Source organism: Callithrix jacchus, chromosome 1, assembly GCF_049354715.1.
Source record: "Callithrix jacchus isolate 240 chromosome 1, calJac240_pri, whole genome shotgun sequence".
Classification (NCBI taxonomy): domain Eukaryota; kingdom Metazoa; phylum Chordata; class Mammalia; order Primates; family Cebidae; genus Callithrix; species Callithrix jacchus.
Window position 1 is genome coordinate 211927201 of NC_133502.1, and position 18405 is coordinate 211945605.

At 61.0% G+C, this 18405-nt stretch overlaps 1 protein-coding gene across 1 annotated transcript; it reads left to right on the top strand.

Moving 5' to 3' along the window:
• Nucleotides 1–4035: 4035 nt before the first annotated feature.
• Nucleotides 4036–8703, top strand: LOC103796063 (uncharacterized). The gene is made up of 3 exons (XM_078342322.1): nt 4036–6042; nt 7164–7259; nt 8277–8703. Exons 1-3 carry the CDS (start codon nt 5868–5870, stop codon nt 8588–8590), a joined length of 585 nt encoding a protein of 194 aa, XP_078198448.1. The 5' UTR covers nt 4036–5867; the 3' UTR covers nt 8591–8703.
• Nucleotides 8704–18405: the final 9702 nt, after the last annotated feature.

An 18405-nucleotide genomic window follows, 5' to 3' on the forward strand; every position in this document is an offset into this window, starting at 1 on the left:
TGGGGAAACTGAGGCAAGAAGCCCTTTAGTCACTTGACAAAGGCCATGCGGCTGTTACAACCAAGCCACCGGGTGGGGGGGCCGGATTCACATCAGGACCCGTTCCCTCCTGCTCCCTGGTGCTCCTCACACCGCTGGCCCTGCTGCCCTTCACTGCCCCTGAGACCCTGTACCCGTGCCCTGCTCCTTCTCGAACCCCTCAGCCCTCAGCGAACCCTCAGAAAGCTGGCTCCGAGAAGTCCTCATGTGGGAGGAAGAGCCGCGTCCCCTCCTCTCCCAGTGTCCTGGCCCCGCTGCAAGGTGACTCAACCTCCTACATCCAGAGGCGGGGCCCGCTCTCCACCCCTGGACTCTGGACCGGCCTCAGATGCACTTGGCCAATGGCTGCTCCTAAGCTCTTGTGGACAGTAGCTGGCACCACACTTGTGCGCTGGGCCTGGACCTCTCTTGCTTGGCTCTGGGGACTGTTCTCTGTGCAGGAGGCCTGGGCTGGACTCCAGGATGAGAGGCCACGGGACAGGAGAGGCTTCTGTCATCCCAGCTGGTCCCCAGCTGCCTGAAGATGGGTGGGCAAGCCCAGCGAGACCCCCAGAGAACCGGCCCCTACGGCCAGCCACGTTGCAGCCACATACCGCCGAGCCCCAGGCTGTCACGTGGTTTTGCCGCTGAGTTTTGGAGTGGGCTGTGATGTGGGAGGAGATATTGAGAGGGCTCACAGGCCTAGAAGCATCTTACCCTGACCTCACACCTGCTAGACATTGGGCTGGGGGAAGAATCGGGGCTGAGGGTGTTTCCCACAGGAATGGAAGGCCGGTTGTGGTCCTCGGTGCTGGGAGCTCTCCACGAGGCCTTCTCCCTGGAATCCTGCAGAGCTTATGAGAGAGGGTCCTGCTCTGTCATCCAGGCTGGAGTGCAGTGGCACAGTGATGTCTCATTGCAACCTCCAACTCCTGGGCTCAAGTAATCCTCCCACCTCAGCCTCCCAAGTAGCTAGGACTACAGGTGTGTGCAACCATGCCCAGCTAATTTCTAATTTTTTTTTTTTTTTGAGGCGGAGTTTCGCTCTTGTTGTCCAGGCTGGAGTGCAATGGTGCGATCTCGGCTCACTGCAACCTCCGCCTCCTGGGTTCAGGCAATTCTCCTGCCTCGGCCTCCTGAGTAGCTGGGATTACAGGCACGCGCCACCATGCCCAGCTAATTTTTTGTATTTTTAGTAGAGACGGGGTTTCGCCATGTTGACCAGGATGGTCTCGATCTCTTGACCTCGTGATCCACCCACCTCGGCCTCCCAAAGTGCTGGGATTACAGGCTTGAGCCACCACGCCCGGCCAAGTTCTAAATTTTTTACGGAGATGGGGCTCTCGCTATATGGCCCTGAGAGGTCTTAAACACTTTGTCTATCTACAAGAAGCCCTCTGATGCCTGTGCCTCTGGGGTCACACCAACTGCGGGTGCTTGGTGAGCACATTCTGCCTCGAGACCTGACATTTCTGTGATCACGTTTCTTCTCGGTCCCTGCTCTTTGCAGAGCTCCTGTCAGTCAGATGTTGGGCCTTTTGAATTGATCCCGTGAGTCCTTCTTTCCGCCTTTGCTTGTAGATAGACCTCCCTGCATCCAACACATGCTGTCTCTCTGCTTTTCAAAAACTTGGTTCTGGGGCCAGGCACGGTGGCTCTCTCCTATAATCCTAGCACTTTGGGAGGCCGAGGCGGGCAGATCACGTGAGGTCAGGAGTTCCAGACCAGCCTGGCCAACATGGTGAAACCCCGTCTCTACTGAAAATACAAAAATTAGCTGGACATGGTGGCAGGTGCCTGTAATTTCAGCTACTCGAGAGGCTGAGGCAGGAGAATCGCTAGAACCAGGGACGGAGGTTACAGTAAGCGGAGATCGTGCCATTGCCCACCAGCCTGGGGGACAGAGCCAGACTCTGTCTCAAAATAAATAAATGAATAAAAATGAAAACGTTGGTTTGGATTTTTTCCTGCTTTTCATTTCCAAGACATCCCCATTGTTCCCTGAGCTCCCCTCTTAGAATTCGGTTCCGCTCTTAGGAATAAAGTGGGTTTGGGGAGGCGAATCTTTTGCTTTCTGCATTTTCTCTCTTGTGGTTCTCTGTTTAGTCTCGGCACTTCCCATGAGATTCAGTGCTCAAATGTCTGATTTTCTTTCTTTTCGATCCCTGTTTACAGGGGAGGCAGGCGGAGCTGCCGGGTGCTCCTCTCTTGCGGTTAACTTGAGACAGCCGGACAGCTGGGTCCCGGAAGGGAGGCCTCCTGCCTCCTGCCTCCTGCCTCCTGCCTCCTGCCTCCTGCCTCCTGCTGTTGTCCTGCCATGCCTGCTTGCAGCACATGTCTCCTCACTCCAGTGACAAGGCCACTGCTGGCCAGCCACTCGCCTTCCTCCTGCCAGGCCGTCCTGCCTCGTCTGCCTCCGCTTTCCACCTCAACAAGTGTCTCGAAATACCTTGTCCGCAGATGACGTCTCTCTTGTTCTCGGTGCCACGTGGCCTCCCCAGCGGAGGTGCTGGACACCTGACCCTGGCTGCCGGAGGCGTCTGCTTAGCTGCCAGAGGGCGGCGGCAGCTCCAGGACCCTCCCTGGCCCCTGCCCTGTTCATTCCTTCCTGCAATGTCATGGGTCTCAGCATGTGCTGAGCTCAGACACCCCATGGGGCAACCTGGGATGGGGGCTGAGGAAGGCCTCTTGGAGGAGCCCTGAGGCGAAGTGGCCCTGGGCTGGGCTGGAGGTGGCTGTGATCAGCAGGGGTGGGGGCTGTCCCCTGCTCTGTGTGTCCCTGAGTGAGTTGGGGGGGCTGTCCCCTGCTCTGTGTGTCCCTGAGTGAGTGGGGGGGACTGTCCCCTGCTCTCTGTGTCCCTGAGTGAGTGGGGGGGCTGTCCCCTGCTCTGTGTGTCCCTGAGTGAGTGGGGGGGACTGTCCCCTGCTCTCTGTGTCCCTGAGTGAGTGGGGGGGCTGTCCCCTGCTCTGTGTGTCCCTGAGTGAGTGGGGGGACTGTCCCCTGCTCTGTGTGTCCCTGAGTGAGTGGGGGGGACTGTCCCCTGCTCTCTGTGTCCCTGAGTGAGTGGGAGGGGCTATCCCCTGCTGTGTGTCCTTGAGTGAGTGTGGGGGGGCTGTCCCCTGCTCTGTGTGTCCCTGAGTGAGTAGGGGGGACTGTCTCCTGCTCTGTGTGTCCCTGAGTGAGTGGGGGGAGGCTGTCTCCTGCTCTGTGTGTCCCTGAGTGAGTGGGGGGAGGCTGTCTCCTGCTCTGTGTGTCCCTGAGTGAGTGGGGGGGCTGTCCCCTGCTCTGTGTGTCCCCAGCCTGCTAGGTGCCCCACAGGGGCCAGGATGCTGAGGAGGGAGAGGTCTTCATGGGGATGGGTGGCTCCTGTAATAACGAGATGACACTGGCTTCCTGGGGGAACAGCAGGGCAGGGTCCTTAGGTCCCACCATAGGTGCCCAGTCTTGGCTGAGATTCCCCAGTGTCCCTGAAGGGGCGCCTGGGACAGCCCGTGGCCCCTTGTCCTCCTGTCACCCTCGACCCTGGGCACCGCCCTCCTCGGCCTGGAAACCTGAGCTCCCTGACACCCCCGCCCCTCTCCCAGCCTGTGCCCAGGAAGGCTGCTGTTCTCTTAGTCAGCCCTGAAGCCTTTCCTCCCCAGCCTCCTCACCCCTCCCTTCGGTCCTTGCCAATTGCCGGAGCTGGAGAAGGTGGGAGACTCTTGGAGAGACAGGGCCCTGGGGTCCTCCACTCCCAGGGTCAGATGCTAACAAAGGCCAAGCGTCCTGCCAAGCAGTGTCCAGGATTGGGGTGGGCATGGGGGTTTGCCTCAGGTCCGGGCTCCAGGATGTCGTGCAGGACAGGGCGTGTCCGCAGTGGGGACACTGGCTGGAAGCCGGAACTCCCGGCCTCGAGGGCGGAAAGTGTGTGGCCAGCACTGCGTGCTGGGCGGGGCCATGGCCCCGTTGCCAGGCAGCGCCTCCCTGTACGCCAGTTGCCATGGAAGCCGCTTCCTGCCCATGTTGCCACGGCATCCAGATGGCCTCGGGGAGCCTGGTGCAGAGGGGCTGCCCTGTGTCCTTGCCCCTTGTCCGCTGCCCGGGAATGGGTTGGGAGGGCAAAAAGGATCAGAGGCTGGGATGCGCAGCATGGAGACCTGAGTCCTTCCTGCGGGAGCCGGGCAGTGGCCCAGGGCAGGGGCCGGATGGGGCTGTTCTCCTGTCCACTCTGCGGCCTTGAGGTTCCATGCCCCCAGCTTATTATTTTCTATTTTTATTTATTGAAGACCCTGCCTAGGCTGGAGTGCAGTGTTGTGATCACAGGTCACTGCAGCTTCCAGCTGGGCACGGGGGATCCTCCTACCTCAGCCTCCCATGTACTGGGGACCATAGGTATGTGCCACCCTGCCCAGCTAATTCTTTATTATTTATTTTTGTAGATACTGGGTCTCGCTTTGTTGCCCAGGCTGGTCTTGAACTCCTGGCTCAAGTGAGCTGCCTGCCTCAGCCTCTCAAAATGCTAGGATTACAGGTGTGGGCCACCTTGCCTGTGCTAGACTGCCCCCAAGCATATCTCAAAAGCCAGGAACAGGCCCTGAGTGGGTGGAACTCAGGGTCAACGGATCAGCCACAGCCCTCAGGGGACCCTGTCTCTGGTGCACCCTATGCTCCTGGCCCACACCAACCCAGGCTGCCTGTCAGGGTCTGTTCCCTCAACAGCTCTCAGAGCTACCCTACGTGGAGGGTTGGGGGTCCCAGAAAACCTGGGAGAAATGGCGGTGGGCCCTTTGTGGGCACTATCCCTTCATGTCCACCCAGAGTCTGGGCTGTGATGCTCCTTTGCTTCAGGAGGGTAAGAGGTGCATGTGGCCTTTGGGGGCCCATGGGGGCTCCAAGGGTGGTCTTGGGCCTCTCGAGTTCCCCTGGACTCACAGCCAAGAGGAGGGGTCTGAGGGGCGCTGTGTGAGGGATGCGGTGGCTTGCAGAGTGCCGGCCCTATCCAGGGCCAGGGTGGTGAGTGGACACATGTCCTGAGTGCCAGGAGCCTCCCTTGCCTCCCCACCCTGTGGGACACCACCGAGGGGACAGAGAACAGATGGGGGCTGGGTCCTGGGAATGGGGTATGGGGGAAGGGCAGAGTGCTGGGGATGCTGGGCCCACAACATCCCTGTCCCTGGGGCCTTCCCATGTCAGAGGCGAGGCTGGAGAGGTAAGGATGCACCCTTTGTTAGCCCTGGCCCCAGCATGGCCAAGCCACTCCCAGCGTGCGGGAGAGGGCAGGCCATTTGTCTCCCTCCTGAGTGAGTCTCTGGACACTGCTTCTCACATTTTTTATTTAAGAATCAGAGAGATAATAAGAATGTCATGGAAAAATCCTCTCACAGACAATGCAGCCACATAAATGACTGTCAGCCAGGGCGTCCAGGGCTCCAAGGCCCCAGGAGGTGGCTGTGCTGGGGCTGTCAGGCCCCTGGCTCCAGGGTTTCCAGGGCTGAATTGAATGTGCTCACCCCTGCCCAGGCCCAGTGACAGCCTGCCCCTGAGGAGCCCACAGGCTTGGCCAGTCCACCTTTTTGGTGCTCCCCGCCCACCTGCCCCTCCTAGTCAGACAGTGGAGCCTGGGAAGACAGTGTGGCAGAGTGCCTGATGGTCAGTGCCAAGATCATCTCCCAGGTCCTTTCAAGAGCCAGGACTCCTGCCCTGTGCCCGCCCTGCATCAATTGGGGTCCAGGCTGCCCATTGGAGCAGGAAACACAGTGCTGGGCTATGAGCTCCTGGGGCCTGTCTCTGTGGCCCAGGACCCGGCTCCTGGGTTGAGGGAGAGATCAGGGGCAGGTGAGGAGCAGCAGCCCCACTCCAGAATCCCTCCATGCCCACCCCTGGTTTTCTGGGGACTTGTGTGCAGGTACCGGCTAGAGCTGCGGTGCAGTCCCCAGTCTCACCACGAGATGGCGCCATGCCACTGCAGATGCAGTGCCCACAGCAGGCCAGGCGTTCTTGGCAGCAGCAGCCCAGGGCGTCCACCCAGGAGAAGCACGGGCAAGGTAGGGGCAGTGCTGGGGGGATCCCCTCCCCACTTGGATCTGGAGTTCCTATGGGCCTAGGTCAGGGGCTGGCTGGTAGCCAGAAGTCCCCTTGCTGAGTCAAGGGTGTCTATCCCACATTTTACATGGAGAGGAATTATCCCAGACTCACCTGGCACTGTCCTGGGGCCCTTGCCTACCCCTCCTAAGGGACTGGGCTCCTGTCTTGGGACCTTCCCAGGCATAGTGGCTTTCGGGCAGCCATGGCCTGGCCTCAAGTTGACCTACCTGTCAGTGGGCAGCTGGGGCTGGGAAGGGTTCCCAGCTCCTGTCCAAGGTCACGACTGCCCCTGACCAGTGTGTGGCAGCCGCTATCGCCTGGGCCAGTGAGTCTGTGGCTGGAGAGTGACCCAGGTGTAGACGTGGCTCTCAGCTAGGAGAGTCCATCTGGAGGAAGAACCTGAAACCAGAGGGACCCTGGGTTCCCAGCCTGCGGGAGGCAATTAGGGTTAGCAGCGGCCCCCTGCAGGGACTCCAAGAAGCAAACCACGTGGAGAGTCACCTGAGAGCTGACGATGGAGGCTCCACCTCCAACTGCTGCCTTGGCCCTCAGATAAGGGGAGGGCGGGAGGCTGGCCCTGGCTCTACCCTGGGAGATGCCACCGGGCCTTTGTCTGGGGTGGAGGCCTGGCAAGAGGCTGGGTATGGCCACTGCTCTGGAGTTGCCATACATTTCTGCCCTGCTTGCCTCATTCTTCTCCTGAGGGCCTCAAGGGGACACGTGAGAGGGTTACTGGGGCCAGGGCTAGGGAGGCCTCTCAGCACTGGCCTTCTGGGGCCCTGTGTCCTCTCTGCCCCTTTCTGACCTGGACCTGGGCTGGGGCCTCTGCCTTCCCCTGGGCCTGGAGACAGGCCATTTTGGAGGTCCTCAGGCCCAACAAGCCTGCTCCTTGGAGCCAGGCTGGGGGCTGGGCTGTATCCTGGTGGGATTGGGGGATCTGGAGTGTGGGGTGGGAGTGGAGCTTGGAGCAGTTGGAGGTTGGTGCCTCAGGCTCTGGGGAATGGGCCTGGGATGGCTGGAGGGTGGAGGAGGGCCTCTCTCAACCCTGGGCTTTGGGGTCTGAGCCCAGCCCTGTTCCCAGACAGGCAGCCCCCTGCAGCCCCAGGTTCCCATGTTGGTTGGAGCTGTGATGAAAGGTACCGGGGCCACCCTTGCCTCTGCCCAGGACACATAGCCAGTAAGTCACACTCCACTGCCCAACTATGGGGTTTCAAGCCCCACTGCAGCCTCCAGGTGGGCCCTTGGACAGCAGGGCCTCTTGGGGGGAGGAGGGGACACTGGGAAGTCGGGGACCAGGCGGGGAAGGGAGAGAAGGCAGGCGCACAGTCGTGTGGGCACCCACCCCTTCCTGAGCTGACTGCGGTCTTCCCAGTCCACCCCACTCCAGTCCTCTGGGCCGGCTGCCAGGGGTGCTGCTCGAGGCCAATACCTCCCTAGAAGAAGGTCTCACCTTCAGCTTGTTGCCCCTGACCTGGAGTTCGCCTAGATCAACCGAGAGGCTGATCTTTGGGCCTCAGTTCTCCCATCCTCAGGGAGCAGGTCCTCTGTCCCCTGACAAGACCTCTCCCCTCTGAGCCACCACTGCTGCCAGGGTTGTGACTGGCGGATGTCCCTCAGAGAGTGGCTCTGGGCCCTCAGGCAACCAGCCACTCTGGGGTGAGGGGTGGTCTGCACATGAATGCTGTCACTCTTGGGTCCTTTGGTTGAAGCTGGCTCTGCTGAGCGCAGCCTGCAAACATTTTTAGGAAAACTCAGTCCACAGGCCGGGGCTTTCTGCTTCCCCCCAACCCAAATGGCCCCCAGCCAGTCAGAGAGCCTTGAGAACCCAGCTGCTAGCAACTGCCAGCAGGAAACCCACACAGGGGAAGCCCATCCCCGCAGCGGGCCCCTCCTCCCCGCCCCTCTGCTGACCGACCTGGCAGCTCCACGGGTGGGTGTGGCCGCCCTGCTGCCCCCACCTGCTCCCGAACCCTGTGCTGGGCAGTCCCTTGCCTCAGCAGGGCCTTGCCTCCCCCAGAGCTGCTCTGCTGCCTGACCTTGTGATGTCATGGGTCCTCTGGGCACTGGTGCAGTCGGTGGGGTCAGCTTTGGCCAGCAGGTGGGGGGCCGTTGATGTCAATCCTCCTCCCTCTCTGCTGTTTCCGCTTCCCTCCACCTGCCCAGCTTCCCTGCTTTTTCCCCACTCTGGCCCCAGGTTGCACTGCGCAGAAAGGTGTTGCTGCCCACTGGTGTTCAGGCCTGATGTTCTCGGGAGCCTGGGCTAAGACCCTGACCGGCCCTCCCACCACCAACCTACACCACCACCCAGCTAGCCAGCAACAGGACCAGGAGTGGTCAGGAGGGAGCCCCCACGACCACCCACCCGGCGCCCACAGCCAGCTAACTCTGCCCGCTCAGGGCCGTGAGCTGGAGGTGCCAGGACTCCTGGAAGCCGTGTGGGGCATTCTTCTTCATAAGTCCCAAGTCGATGGTAAAGGGCAGTCTCAACCCCTCGCTAATGTGCAGTGAGCAGTTTCCCATACAGGGGAGATGTTTAATTTATCCAGGGAACTGGGCGAAAGTTATAAAAATGGTAATTTCTTGGAGATTCAATTACATGTTTTCATTGTTACCCTCAGTAATCAAGGAAATGATTTTTCACAAAAGGCTGTGAGATGATACTAATCTCAGGAGAGGATCTGGGCTGGGTGGGGGCTGTGGGGATGAAGAGGAGGGCAGTGTCTGCTGCGGGCAGGCTGGGCAAGTGGAGCTGAGCTGCTCGGTCCCCCAGCCCTCCAGCTCCTCCAACCTCTGAGCTCCTCCAGCCCCCCAGCTCCTCCAGCCCCTCAGCTCCTCCAGCCCCACAGCTCCTCCAGCCCCCTAGCTCCTCCAGTCCCTCAGCTCCTCCAGCCCCTCAGCTCTTCCAGCCCCTCAGCTCCTCCAGCCCCAGAGCTCCTCCAGCCCCCTAGCTCCTCCAGCCCCCAGCTCCTCCAGCCCCTCAGCTCCTCCAGCCCCTCAGCTTCTCCAGCCCCACAGCTCCTCCAGCCCCCCAGCTCCTCCAGCCCCTCAGCTCCTCCAGCCCCATAGCTCCTCCAGCCCCTCAGCTCCTCCAGCCCCCAGCTCCTCCAGCCCCTCAGCTCCTCCAGCCCCTTAGCTCCTCCAGCCCCACAGCTCTTCCAGCCCCTCAGCTCCTCCAGCCCCAGAGCTCCTCCAGCCCCCTATCTCCTCCAGCCCCCAGCTCCTCCAGCCCCTCAGCTTCTCCAGCCCCACAGCTCCTCCAGCCCCTCAGCTCCTCCAGCCCCCAGCTCCTCCAGCCCCTCAGCTCCTCCAGCCCCCAGCTCCTCCAGCCCCTCAGCTCCTCCAGCCCCCTAGCTCCTCCAGCCCCTCAGCTCCTCCAGCCCCCAGCTCCTCCAGCCCCCTAGCTCCTCCAGCCCCTTAGCTCCTCCAGCCCCCTTGCTCCTCCAGCCCCTCAGCTCCTCCAGCCCCCCAGCTCCTCCAGCCCCCTAGCTCCTCCAGCCCCTCAGCTCCTCCAGCCCCCTTGCTCCTCCAGCCCCTCAGCTCCTCAAGCCCCCAGCTCCTCCAGCCCCTCAGCTCCTCCAGCCCCCAGCTCCTCCAGCCCCTCAGCTCCTCCAGCCCCCTAGCTCCTCCAGCCCCTCAGCTCCTCCAGCCCCCAGCTCCTCCAGCCCCCTAGCTCCTCCAGCCCCTCAGCTCCTCCAGCCCCCTTGCTCCTCCAGCCCCTCAGCTCCTCCAGCCCCCCAGCTCCTCCAGCCCCTCAGCTCCTCCAGCCCCCCAGCTCCTCCAGCCCCTCAGCTCCTCCAGCCTCCAGCTCCTCCAGCCCCTCAGCTCCTCCAGCCCCCTAGCTCCTCCAGCCCCTCAGCTCCTCCAGCCCCCCAGCTCCTCCAGCCCCTCAGCTCCTCCAGCCCCCCAGCTCCTCCAGCCCCTCAGCTCCTCCAGCCTCCAGCTCCTCCAGCCCCTCAGCTCCTCCAGCCCCCCAGCTCCTCCAGCCCCTCAGCTCCTCCAGCCCCCCAGCTCCTCCAGCCCCTCAGCTCCTCCAGCCCCCTTGCTCCTCCAGCCCCCCAGCTCCTCCAGCCCCTCAGCTCCTCCAGCCCTCTCTGGCCTCAGTCTTCCCACTGCCAGCTGGCCCATCTGTGGTAGGGAGGGTCTGCATCCTGGGATGCGGGTTGTTGAAGTGAGGCATTGCTCCTGGGCTGTGAGGGCAGCCGTGTCCCTGCCTCTCCCTGCCTGGTGCCTGAGCAGCCCTGTCCATCTCCTGAGGCCTCTGCGGGGAATAGAGAGGGGCTCCTTGTGAAGTGCAGACCTGATTTTTTTCCCCAAGTGATGTCTGGGCTCTAAATAACATCCCCAGGATTAATGCTGCCGGCAGCCAGCAGCACCAGGTGATTGGAAAAAGGATTTTATGGCCCCGTGGGTGAAATTGAACTTGCATCGAGGTGTATTTCCAAGATGGGATTTTCCTCCCTGGCAGAGGTGGCACATTTCACGCTAATTATAATGGCAGCTCCTCGACACTCATCACCCACAGTGGAGGGGGACACCCGTTTGGGGCACAGAGGCAGGTGTCCCTGGGGTTACCTCCAGGCCACCTAATCTCAGCAGACCTGGGGGGCTGGTTCTGGGAGATGTGCCCTCACCCAGTTGGGGGCTAGGCTAGGAGGGAGCCCCCAGAGTATGAACAAGCCCCAGCTGGACCACACTAGGGAGGAGGCAGGAAGGAGACCCAAGTCTGAGGGTGGGACCCAGCCAGCGGCTGCCCTGGGACCCACAGGCTCCTTGCTGAGCAGACTCCAGGGAGGGGCCTGGCCTATCTTGTTGCAAGGGTCTTTTATGGGGATGGGGAAGGCTATGGCAAGTCTTAAGGACTTAATGCCATGGGCATTCTCCTTGGGCCCCTTCTGTCTCAGCAGCAACCCATGCTTCTGCCTGACTGAACTGGAACAGAGGAAGCAGGCAGGGGTGGGAGGAGGGGCAGAGGGGCCGCAGCCACCTCCGCCTGGGCATGAGCACTGCCTCCCACATCCCTAGAGCGAGGGGCCACTGAGAGAAGACACCTAGCCATCTTCCCCTGTAGACCTCCTCCAGTGCCCCAAGGGGGCAGCTTGGGGTTGGGGCTTGGCAGTCAGCCACAGGGGCCTGAGAGCATGCAGTGTGCAGAGCCTGCCCCCATGAGGTGATAAGAGCTACACTGGCATCCTACCCCAAGACTCCACATGCTCATCTGTGAAGGGGGAGATGCGGTGCCTGCTGCACAGCAGGCCACAGGGCCAAGGGACAGGACACAGTGAGGGGCCGCAAGGTGCTGCCTGGTGAGAGCTGCGGGCTGGCCTTGAGGGGTAGCCTGACCGTGTCCTCTCACTAAGAATAGTGGGAAGCAAGCCGATAACTTGGGCCCATAGTGATGGTCTTAGGTTGCCGTGGTCACATAATGCTAACTCCCAGTGCCTGCTGCCCCGCCCCGGGCTCCCCAGCTTCAGCCAGCCATCCACGTGGCCCATCCTGTCCTCTCCAGGCCCCTCTGTGTGCACCTAGTGGAGTATTTCCTGTGGCTCCCTGAGGCTGCTGGTCACAGGGCAGAAGCTGGGGCTGATGATGACATTGGAGACGGCCGTGGGGCTGGGCGGGGGCCCTGTGGGAGCACCACAGTCTGGGATCTGCAGCTGGGGCTGACCTAGCACAGCAGGCACAGCAGGCCACTGGTGCCACCTCTCACGTGTCAGGTGCTTCACAGCCTGCTCCTGCAATCCACCCAGCAGGCCTCGGTGCCAGGGTGGGCCCCATCCTGGGGACCGTTGAGGACCAGCACCGTCCACACGGCTCGAGAACGGGGCCATCCTGGGGCCCGGTGGGAGCAGCTGGAGGGTGGGTTCAGTCACCCAGGCCTGCCCAGGGACCCGCTCAGGGCCCAGGATGAACTGATGAGGGCAGCCTGCAGGTGGTGCCTCTGGAGCGGGGCTCCCCACAACAGGGTGGGCCCCAGGCAGCCTCACCCCAAGCAGGGAGGGAATGTGCGAGGTGCAGGAAACCCCTCCCATGTCCAGAAAATATTAACAATTAAAAATTGTAAATGTTGGTGACATTCCCGATGGCCAGATAAGAGCAGATAATAATGACTCAGCGCTTAATAATTGCACTTAGTAGTTTTCAAAGTAACTGTGATACAGAGAACTTTAAATGGAGACACATCAAAGTGGCTGCGCCCTGTGCAGCGAGGGCACCTTGGTGCTGGGGGTGGCCACATCAACTGGGCTGAGACTGGCCCCCCGGCCCGCCGTGTCCTGGTGCCTCGTGTGGGGGTTATTACCCACACTTGAAGTGTGAGGACCCACACACACACATGGGGTGAAGACCCTGCATACGTGGGCAAAGGCAGGGGTCTCTCCTAGCACTGGGCCAGGTGGGTAGCGTCTTGGTCTCTTCCTGTCCCACTGGGATTGTGGATGTTCATGGGGTTGGCTTAGGAGTCTGCCTTGCGCCTACAGGTGTTCTGGATATCTGGGCTAGTGGGTGGGGGTATCCTCAGCCCCGTGGGCTAGTCTCTGGTTCTTCTGTTGCCCCAGCCCCTCCAGGCCTTGGGTGAACCCCCTCCACCACCCAACTTGACCTGCCATGTTCCTGGAATCCAGCCCAGGGCTACTCCATTCACCAATTCTCACTAAAGTGTGAGTGGTTGCTTGGTGCTTCCCTAATCCTGGCTGCCACATGTGTTTATTGGAGTGAACCCTTCAGCTGCAGGGGGATGAAGAGTGTCATCCCAGGCAGAGCAGGCCTGCTCCCTCCACCCTCAGGCTACTGACTCTAGCCCTGCACAGTGGCTGGGAGCCGCCAGGAGCCCAGGTGGGGGCAGGACCCGGGGACCTGCTGCCCCTCACATAAGCCAGTTTCTTTGATCCTGGTTCCCTGCCCTGTCCGGCCTGCCTCCCAGCTGACACCACCAAGCGGTTCCCTCACCTCATCCTCTGAGCAGGACCAGCCTGAGTTGTTACAGCTCCTAGACCCCTCGAAGCCACCTGGTCCCCTATCAGGCTGAGGCTGTCCAGACATAGCCTACCATGAGACCCTGAGTGAACCTGCTGGCCTGGACACCAAGGATAAGGGACCCTGGGACTTTGCATCCCAGGGATGCTGGGTGCTCACCCACAAAGCCCTAGAGGGGAAAGGGGAGAGAAAGTCGGAAGGGCTCATGACCACCTGGGGTCCTGGTGGGGCCGGGCACAGTGGCCATCCCTACAATCCTAGCACTCTGGGAGGCCGAGATGGGCGGACTGCTTGAGACCAGGAGCTGGAAGCCAGCCTGGGCAACATAGAAGACCCTGTCTCTGTGAAAAATAAAGCAGCTGGGTGTAGTGGCAAATGCCCAGAGTCCCAGCTACTCGGGAGGTGAGCCCAGGAGTTGGAGGCTGCAGTGTCATGATCCTGCCGCTGCACTCCAGTCCAGGTGACAAATCGGGAGCCAGTCTCAAAATTAAAAAAAAAGAAAAAGAAAAGAAGAAAGAAAGAAGGGCTCCCAGATCACCCTGGGGCCACGTGGGGATGGGAGGGCTCCAGAGGCCCCTGCTCTATTCTGACCACAGTGGTAATGACGGCTTCGGGCAGGACCACCCCGAAAACATGGCAAAGATGGCAGTGACCACGGGGCAGGTGAGAGCCAGGGGGCCGGACAGGTGTGGCCCCATCCTCAGTTTCCCAAGCCTGGCAGGCCCAGGGAAGGGCAGATGGGCGCTAGGCCCAGGGCAGGGCGGATAGGGCGCTAGGCCCAGGGCAGGGTGGATAGGGCGCTAGGCCCAGGGCAGGGCAGATGGGCGCTTCGGCTGCTCTTGCACTTTAAGTTTCAAGGCACAAGGTTTTAAAAAGGAGGCACCTGGAGACGTGAAGGCTGAGGGCGGCAGCCTCATGGAGCAGGCCAGTGGGGGCCTTCCCAGCGCTCACACAGATGGGTTCTGCGGGCTCTGGGCTGGGCAGTGTGGTACCCGCCTCAGGTGCCTGTCTCCCACTTCAGGGAGCTCTGCCTCCCTAGTGGCCTCTGTCTCTGGTTTTTCTGGATGGGTAAACTGAGGCCCCAATGGCCAGGGCTGTCTGAAGTCCTGGAGGGCAGTGTTGGAGCCCCGGGCACTGAGCTCCTGTGGCCCCCGCTGGTCCAGAGCCTCTTGCTGGGAGTGTGCCCTGATGGGCATTTCCACATTTGCTGTGCCCAGCTCTGTGTTCTGGGGTCGGGGCTCTGGGGCAGTTGTCCCCTGGGCTTGGGTGCTCACTGAGGCTCCTCCAGTGGGGCCCTGCCACCTGCCTTGTGTGCCTGCAAATGTCCTTCCCATGTGAGCATTGGCACCATGCCCCGACCCCTGGGTGCAGCCATGGGGTAGGTGTCCCGCTCTGGTACCCTGTCACCGCTTCCCACCAGCCCAGCTGGGCTGCTGCCCCCAGCCCACCACCTTCCTATGCCCCAACTGGCTCCTGGCACCTGGCATCAGCCTGGGAGCGACTCCTGAGACAACTGTGGGGCCTGGGACAGGGATGGAAGTCCAGGACTCTGGGGATGGTGGGAGGGCTGGTTTCGGTCCCTGGGGAGTGGCTGTTCCCAGACCCTACATGCGTCCCCCATGAGGGATCTGAGGGCCGAGAGGGCACTGCCCACATCTGCCCCAAAGCCAGTGCAGAGGCTCTGTAGGATGAGGGGGTTCATGCTCCCGGAGGCACTGAGCTCAGCCAGTGTCTGGAGTAGAGCTGGGGTCCTCAGTGCCAAAACATCCAACGTCTTTAAGCCCCTGTCCAGGGCTTGGATGAGTTGGGATGGGTGCTGCCCCAGGACCCAGGCTCCCCCGATGCACCTGCCACCTGGCCCTCCCTCCCCAGAGCTCAGCGCCCGCCATGAGTTCCTAGGGATTTAGGTGATTGAGTGGCCTGCCTCACTGGGCTTCCCCTTAACAATGTGTTCCTACTAATGACCGTCTCTGCTGTGTGTCATTAAACTCATCCTCTCGCTGCTAAGCGGTGGAGCAGCTGGCTGTGGCTGAGGAGGCCTGGGCCCCCAAGAGAGAGGGGACCCTGGGAGGCTGGGAGGAGGAGGGGCAGGGCTTGTGCACCACCTGGCAACAGGTACAGGGGCTCTAGCTCTGGGCAGCATCATGAGATGCTTGGGGATGGGGAATGGCAGGGCAGAAAACAGCCTACAGGCGCCGGGCTGGGGGCTGCCTCCTCATCCTGTGGTCACTGGGCTGTGGGCATGGGAGTGAGGGCAGGGCAGTGCCAGCAGCCCACAGACCTGGGGAGCAGCACCCAGGGATGGTTAGAGGACAAGATTTGAGCAAAACCAGGCTCGGAGGCAGGTGTGGGGTGATGTCTCCTGAAGGTGACAGAAGGGAGCAACGTGGCAATGTCCTGGAAATCATGGTCAGAGGGTGCAGCTGGGGAGTGCGGCCTGGAAGAGCCACTACCCACATGCCTGCCAGCCAGGGTCTTTCTCTGGCCCCTGCCCCTCCTTAGAGTCCCACCTGTCACCCGGGTGGAGGACACAGTTGGTCCTGGGGTCAGGTAAGGGGAGTCCCAGGCCAGGGCTCAAGGTCATCAGGGGCAGCCCTGCCCATGCCTCATCTGGTGGACCAGGCTCCAGTCCTCTGACCCCTCTGTAGCCAGCAGAGAGGAGTCCTCCGTCAGGCTTGGTCACAAAACTTCCCAGACTTAATTAAAATCAATCTCCAGTTACTCAAATCCCGTTGATTTGAGTCTCGACTGATGGGGAAAATATGATCACCACTATGAGAAACGTTGATAGGAAGGCACTGAGTGCCTGGGCGCAGGGCCTGTCTGGACTCATCACAGTCACGGAGTTCCCCGCCCTGGGCCCAGCCACGGTGCCCTCACTCAGAACGCTTGTCCGGGCCCTTCCGGAAGGGTCTGCCACTTGTTGCCTGGGTGTCCCCGAATTTTCACCCCCTGGCTTAACCCAGAGGCCTCACAGAACCGGGATCCGGCTGTGCCAATGGGAGGCTCAAGGGTACGTGTCTCCTCGGAGATCACCCATCTCGTCACATGGCTGGGGTCTACTCAGTGTTGCACCAGGGACCCTGGGTCTCACTGGCCCCCAGTGAGTGAGTGCAAGAGGGAAGGACCCTTCAGTCAGTGCTGCGCCCTTCACTTACATGGGCGTAGAGGCCTGGAAGTCCATTGGGCAGCAGATGTCAGCCCAATGGACTTCCAGCCTCATTCGTCTCTTCGTCCAGCCTCAGCAGAGAAGCAAGGACAGAGAGCAGGCAGAACATCAAGGTGGAAGGAGGTAATGCTGTTGGGGGCTGGGCTGGGGAGCAGCACCTTTGCCCAGAGCACCTGAGTTCTCTGCTGGCCTCGCAGCCTGGAGCCTGGTCTGGGGCCAAGAGGCATCGCAGGTTGTGAGGGTACAAGTGCAGACCCAGAGGCAGCTGATGCGGGGGACGGGGGACTGGGGGTCGTAACCCAGTTTTCTGCTTTCCCTGGAAAAAGAAACACAAAGCCCCAACTCACCTGCCCTTAAAATAAAAAGTCACAGGCCGGGTGCATCGGCTCATGTCTGTCACCCAGCTGAGGCAAGCGGATCGCTTGAGCCAGGAGTTGAAGACCAGCCTGGGCAACATAGGGAGGGAAACACCTCCTTGCAAAAAAATACAAAAATTAGCCGGGCAAGATGGTGCACGCCTGTAGCCCCAGCTACCTGGGGGCCTGAGGTGGGAGGATCCTTTGAACCCGGGAAGTGGAGGCTGCAGTGAGCCGAGATAGCACCACTGCAACCCAGCCTAGGTGACAGAGTGAGACCCCATCTCAAAAAAACAAAACAAAACCAAAGTCACATAAAATGTCTTCCATAAATACAATAGAGGCAAACCTCACGTGATTTGTGTTGCCTTGGAGGGGCAGAGGCCCAACAGGGTTGGGAGGAGGAGGGAGGGGAGGGGTGCAGGCTGTGAGCAAGGGCCAAGGGCAGAGGCCGGAGGGGGCAGCATGGCGGCCTGAGTCCACTGCAGGTGGCACTGCTGGCCTTGGTGGCCTTGTTTCGTATCCTGTGACCTCTGCTCTTGGCGTGTCCGCAGCTACCTCTTGTGGGTTCCTGGCTCGGTTGGGTGGGATGAGGAAGCTGAGGCTGGCCAGGGTCTGTGTCCATCGAGGGGTGTCCAAATTCTAGTGGAGGGAAGGCTGGAGGGGAGTGTGGAGGGGGCTTTGGCCAAAGCCGCGTGCTGGGGTGTGACAGGTCTCCACGGCTGCCGCCACCTTGTGGGCATTTCCGGGGTATGCCTTTAGCCTTACCAAGGGCCCTGGCTGTTCCAGGGCTTCCCATCCCCTGTCCCCAGCCCAGAGAGGCTGTGCCTGGGCTGTAGTGGCCAGGGAGGTTGGGACACGAGGCCTCGGTGGCCTCCAGGTTGGTGGAGACGTGGACAGTGCCGGGCCTGCGTCCTGCACTTCATCAGCCCTTGTCGTCTAGACCACAGCCTCTCCCAGCAGGGCTGGGCTTACGTTGTGCTGAGTCTTTTGTTACTTTAATTAATGCCCAGCTTCCTGATGCCTAATTAAACTGGAATTGCTCCGTGTCCAATAGCCGAGCGTCCCATTAGGTACAGGTTAATGCAACTGTTGCAGCGGCCATGAAATGAGGCTGGTGCGGCCCCCGGGGAGAGATGCAGAACGCATCTTGGAGGTCGGCATGGCCTGACCAGGCAACTGCATGCCGGGCTGCACGAAGCCTGCACTGGCCAGCCCTCAGCCCACCCAGTGCTTCCACAAGGCCCTTCCCAGCCCCTCCAGGAGGAGCGGGCTCCTGGCCTCCAGCTCTTCTGCACGCCCAAGGGCAGCCTGGTCGCTTCCTGCTGAGGTTTGCTGTTCCAACTCCATGAGAAACTCAGCCAGTGCATCAACATTTGGAAAATGCAGAAACATCAGAGGAAGGAAAGTAGGGACCCTCCGCCCCAGAAATGTGCCATCCTTTCATGGGCCTGCCTTTCAGGCTCCATAGGGGCTACATGATGCTCTCCCAGGCCTGTGGTGGGGACCGGGGCGGGAGCTCTGGGCGGGCAGGGGGCAGAGGCCACGTTGTGAAGAACCATTGGTTCCTCAGGAGCCGGAAGTTCCAGGATGGGGACAGGGCTGGGAGCCAGCGGGGGTGAGGCCAGCTGAGGATGCTGGGACCATACCTTGCACCCACCAATCTCCAGTGCCAGCCTCTCACCCTGATGGTCCTATGTCTGGGGCAGCCCCAGGGCGCCCTCTGCTAATGGCCAAGGGCGTTATTCCTGATTGGTCTGTCACCCCAGAGTCTTTAAAAATGAAGTGAAATCATTATTATTTTTAGAGATAGGGTCTTGCTCTGT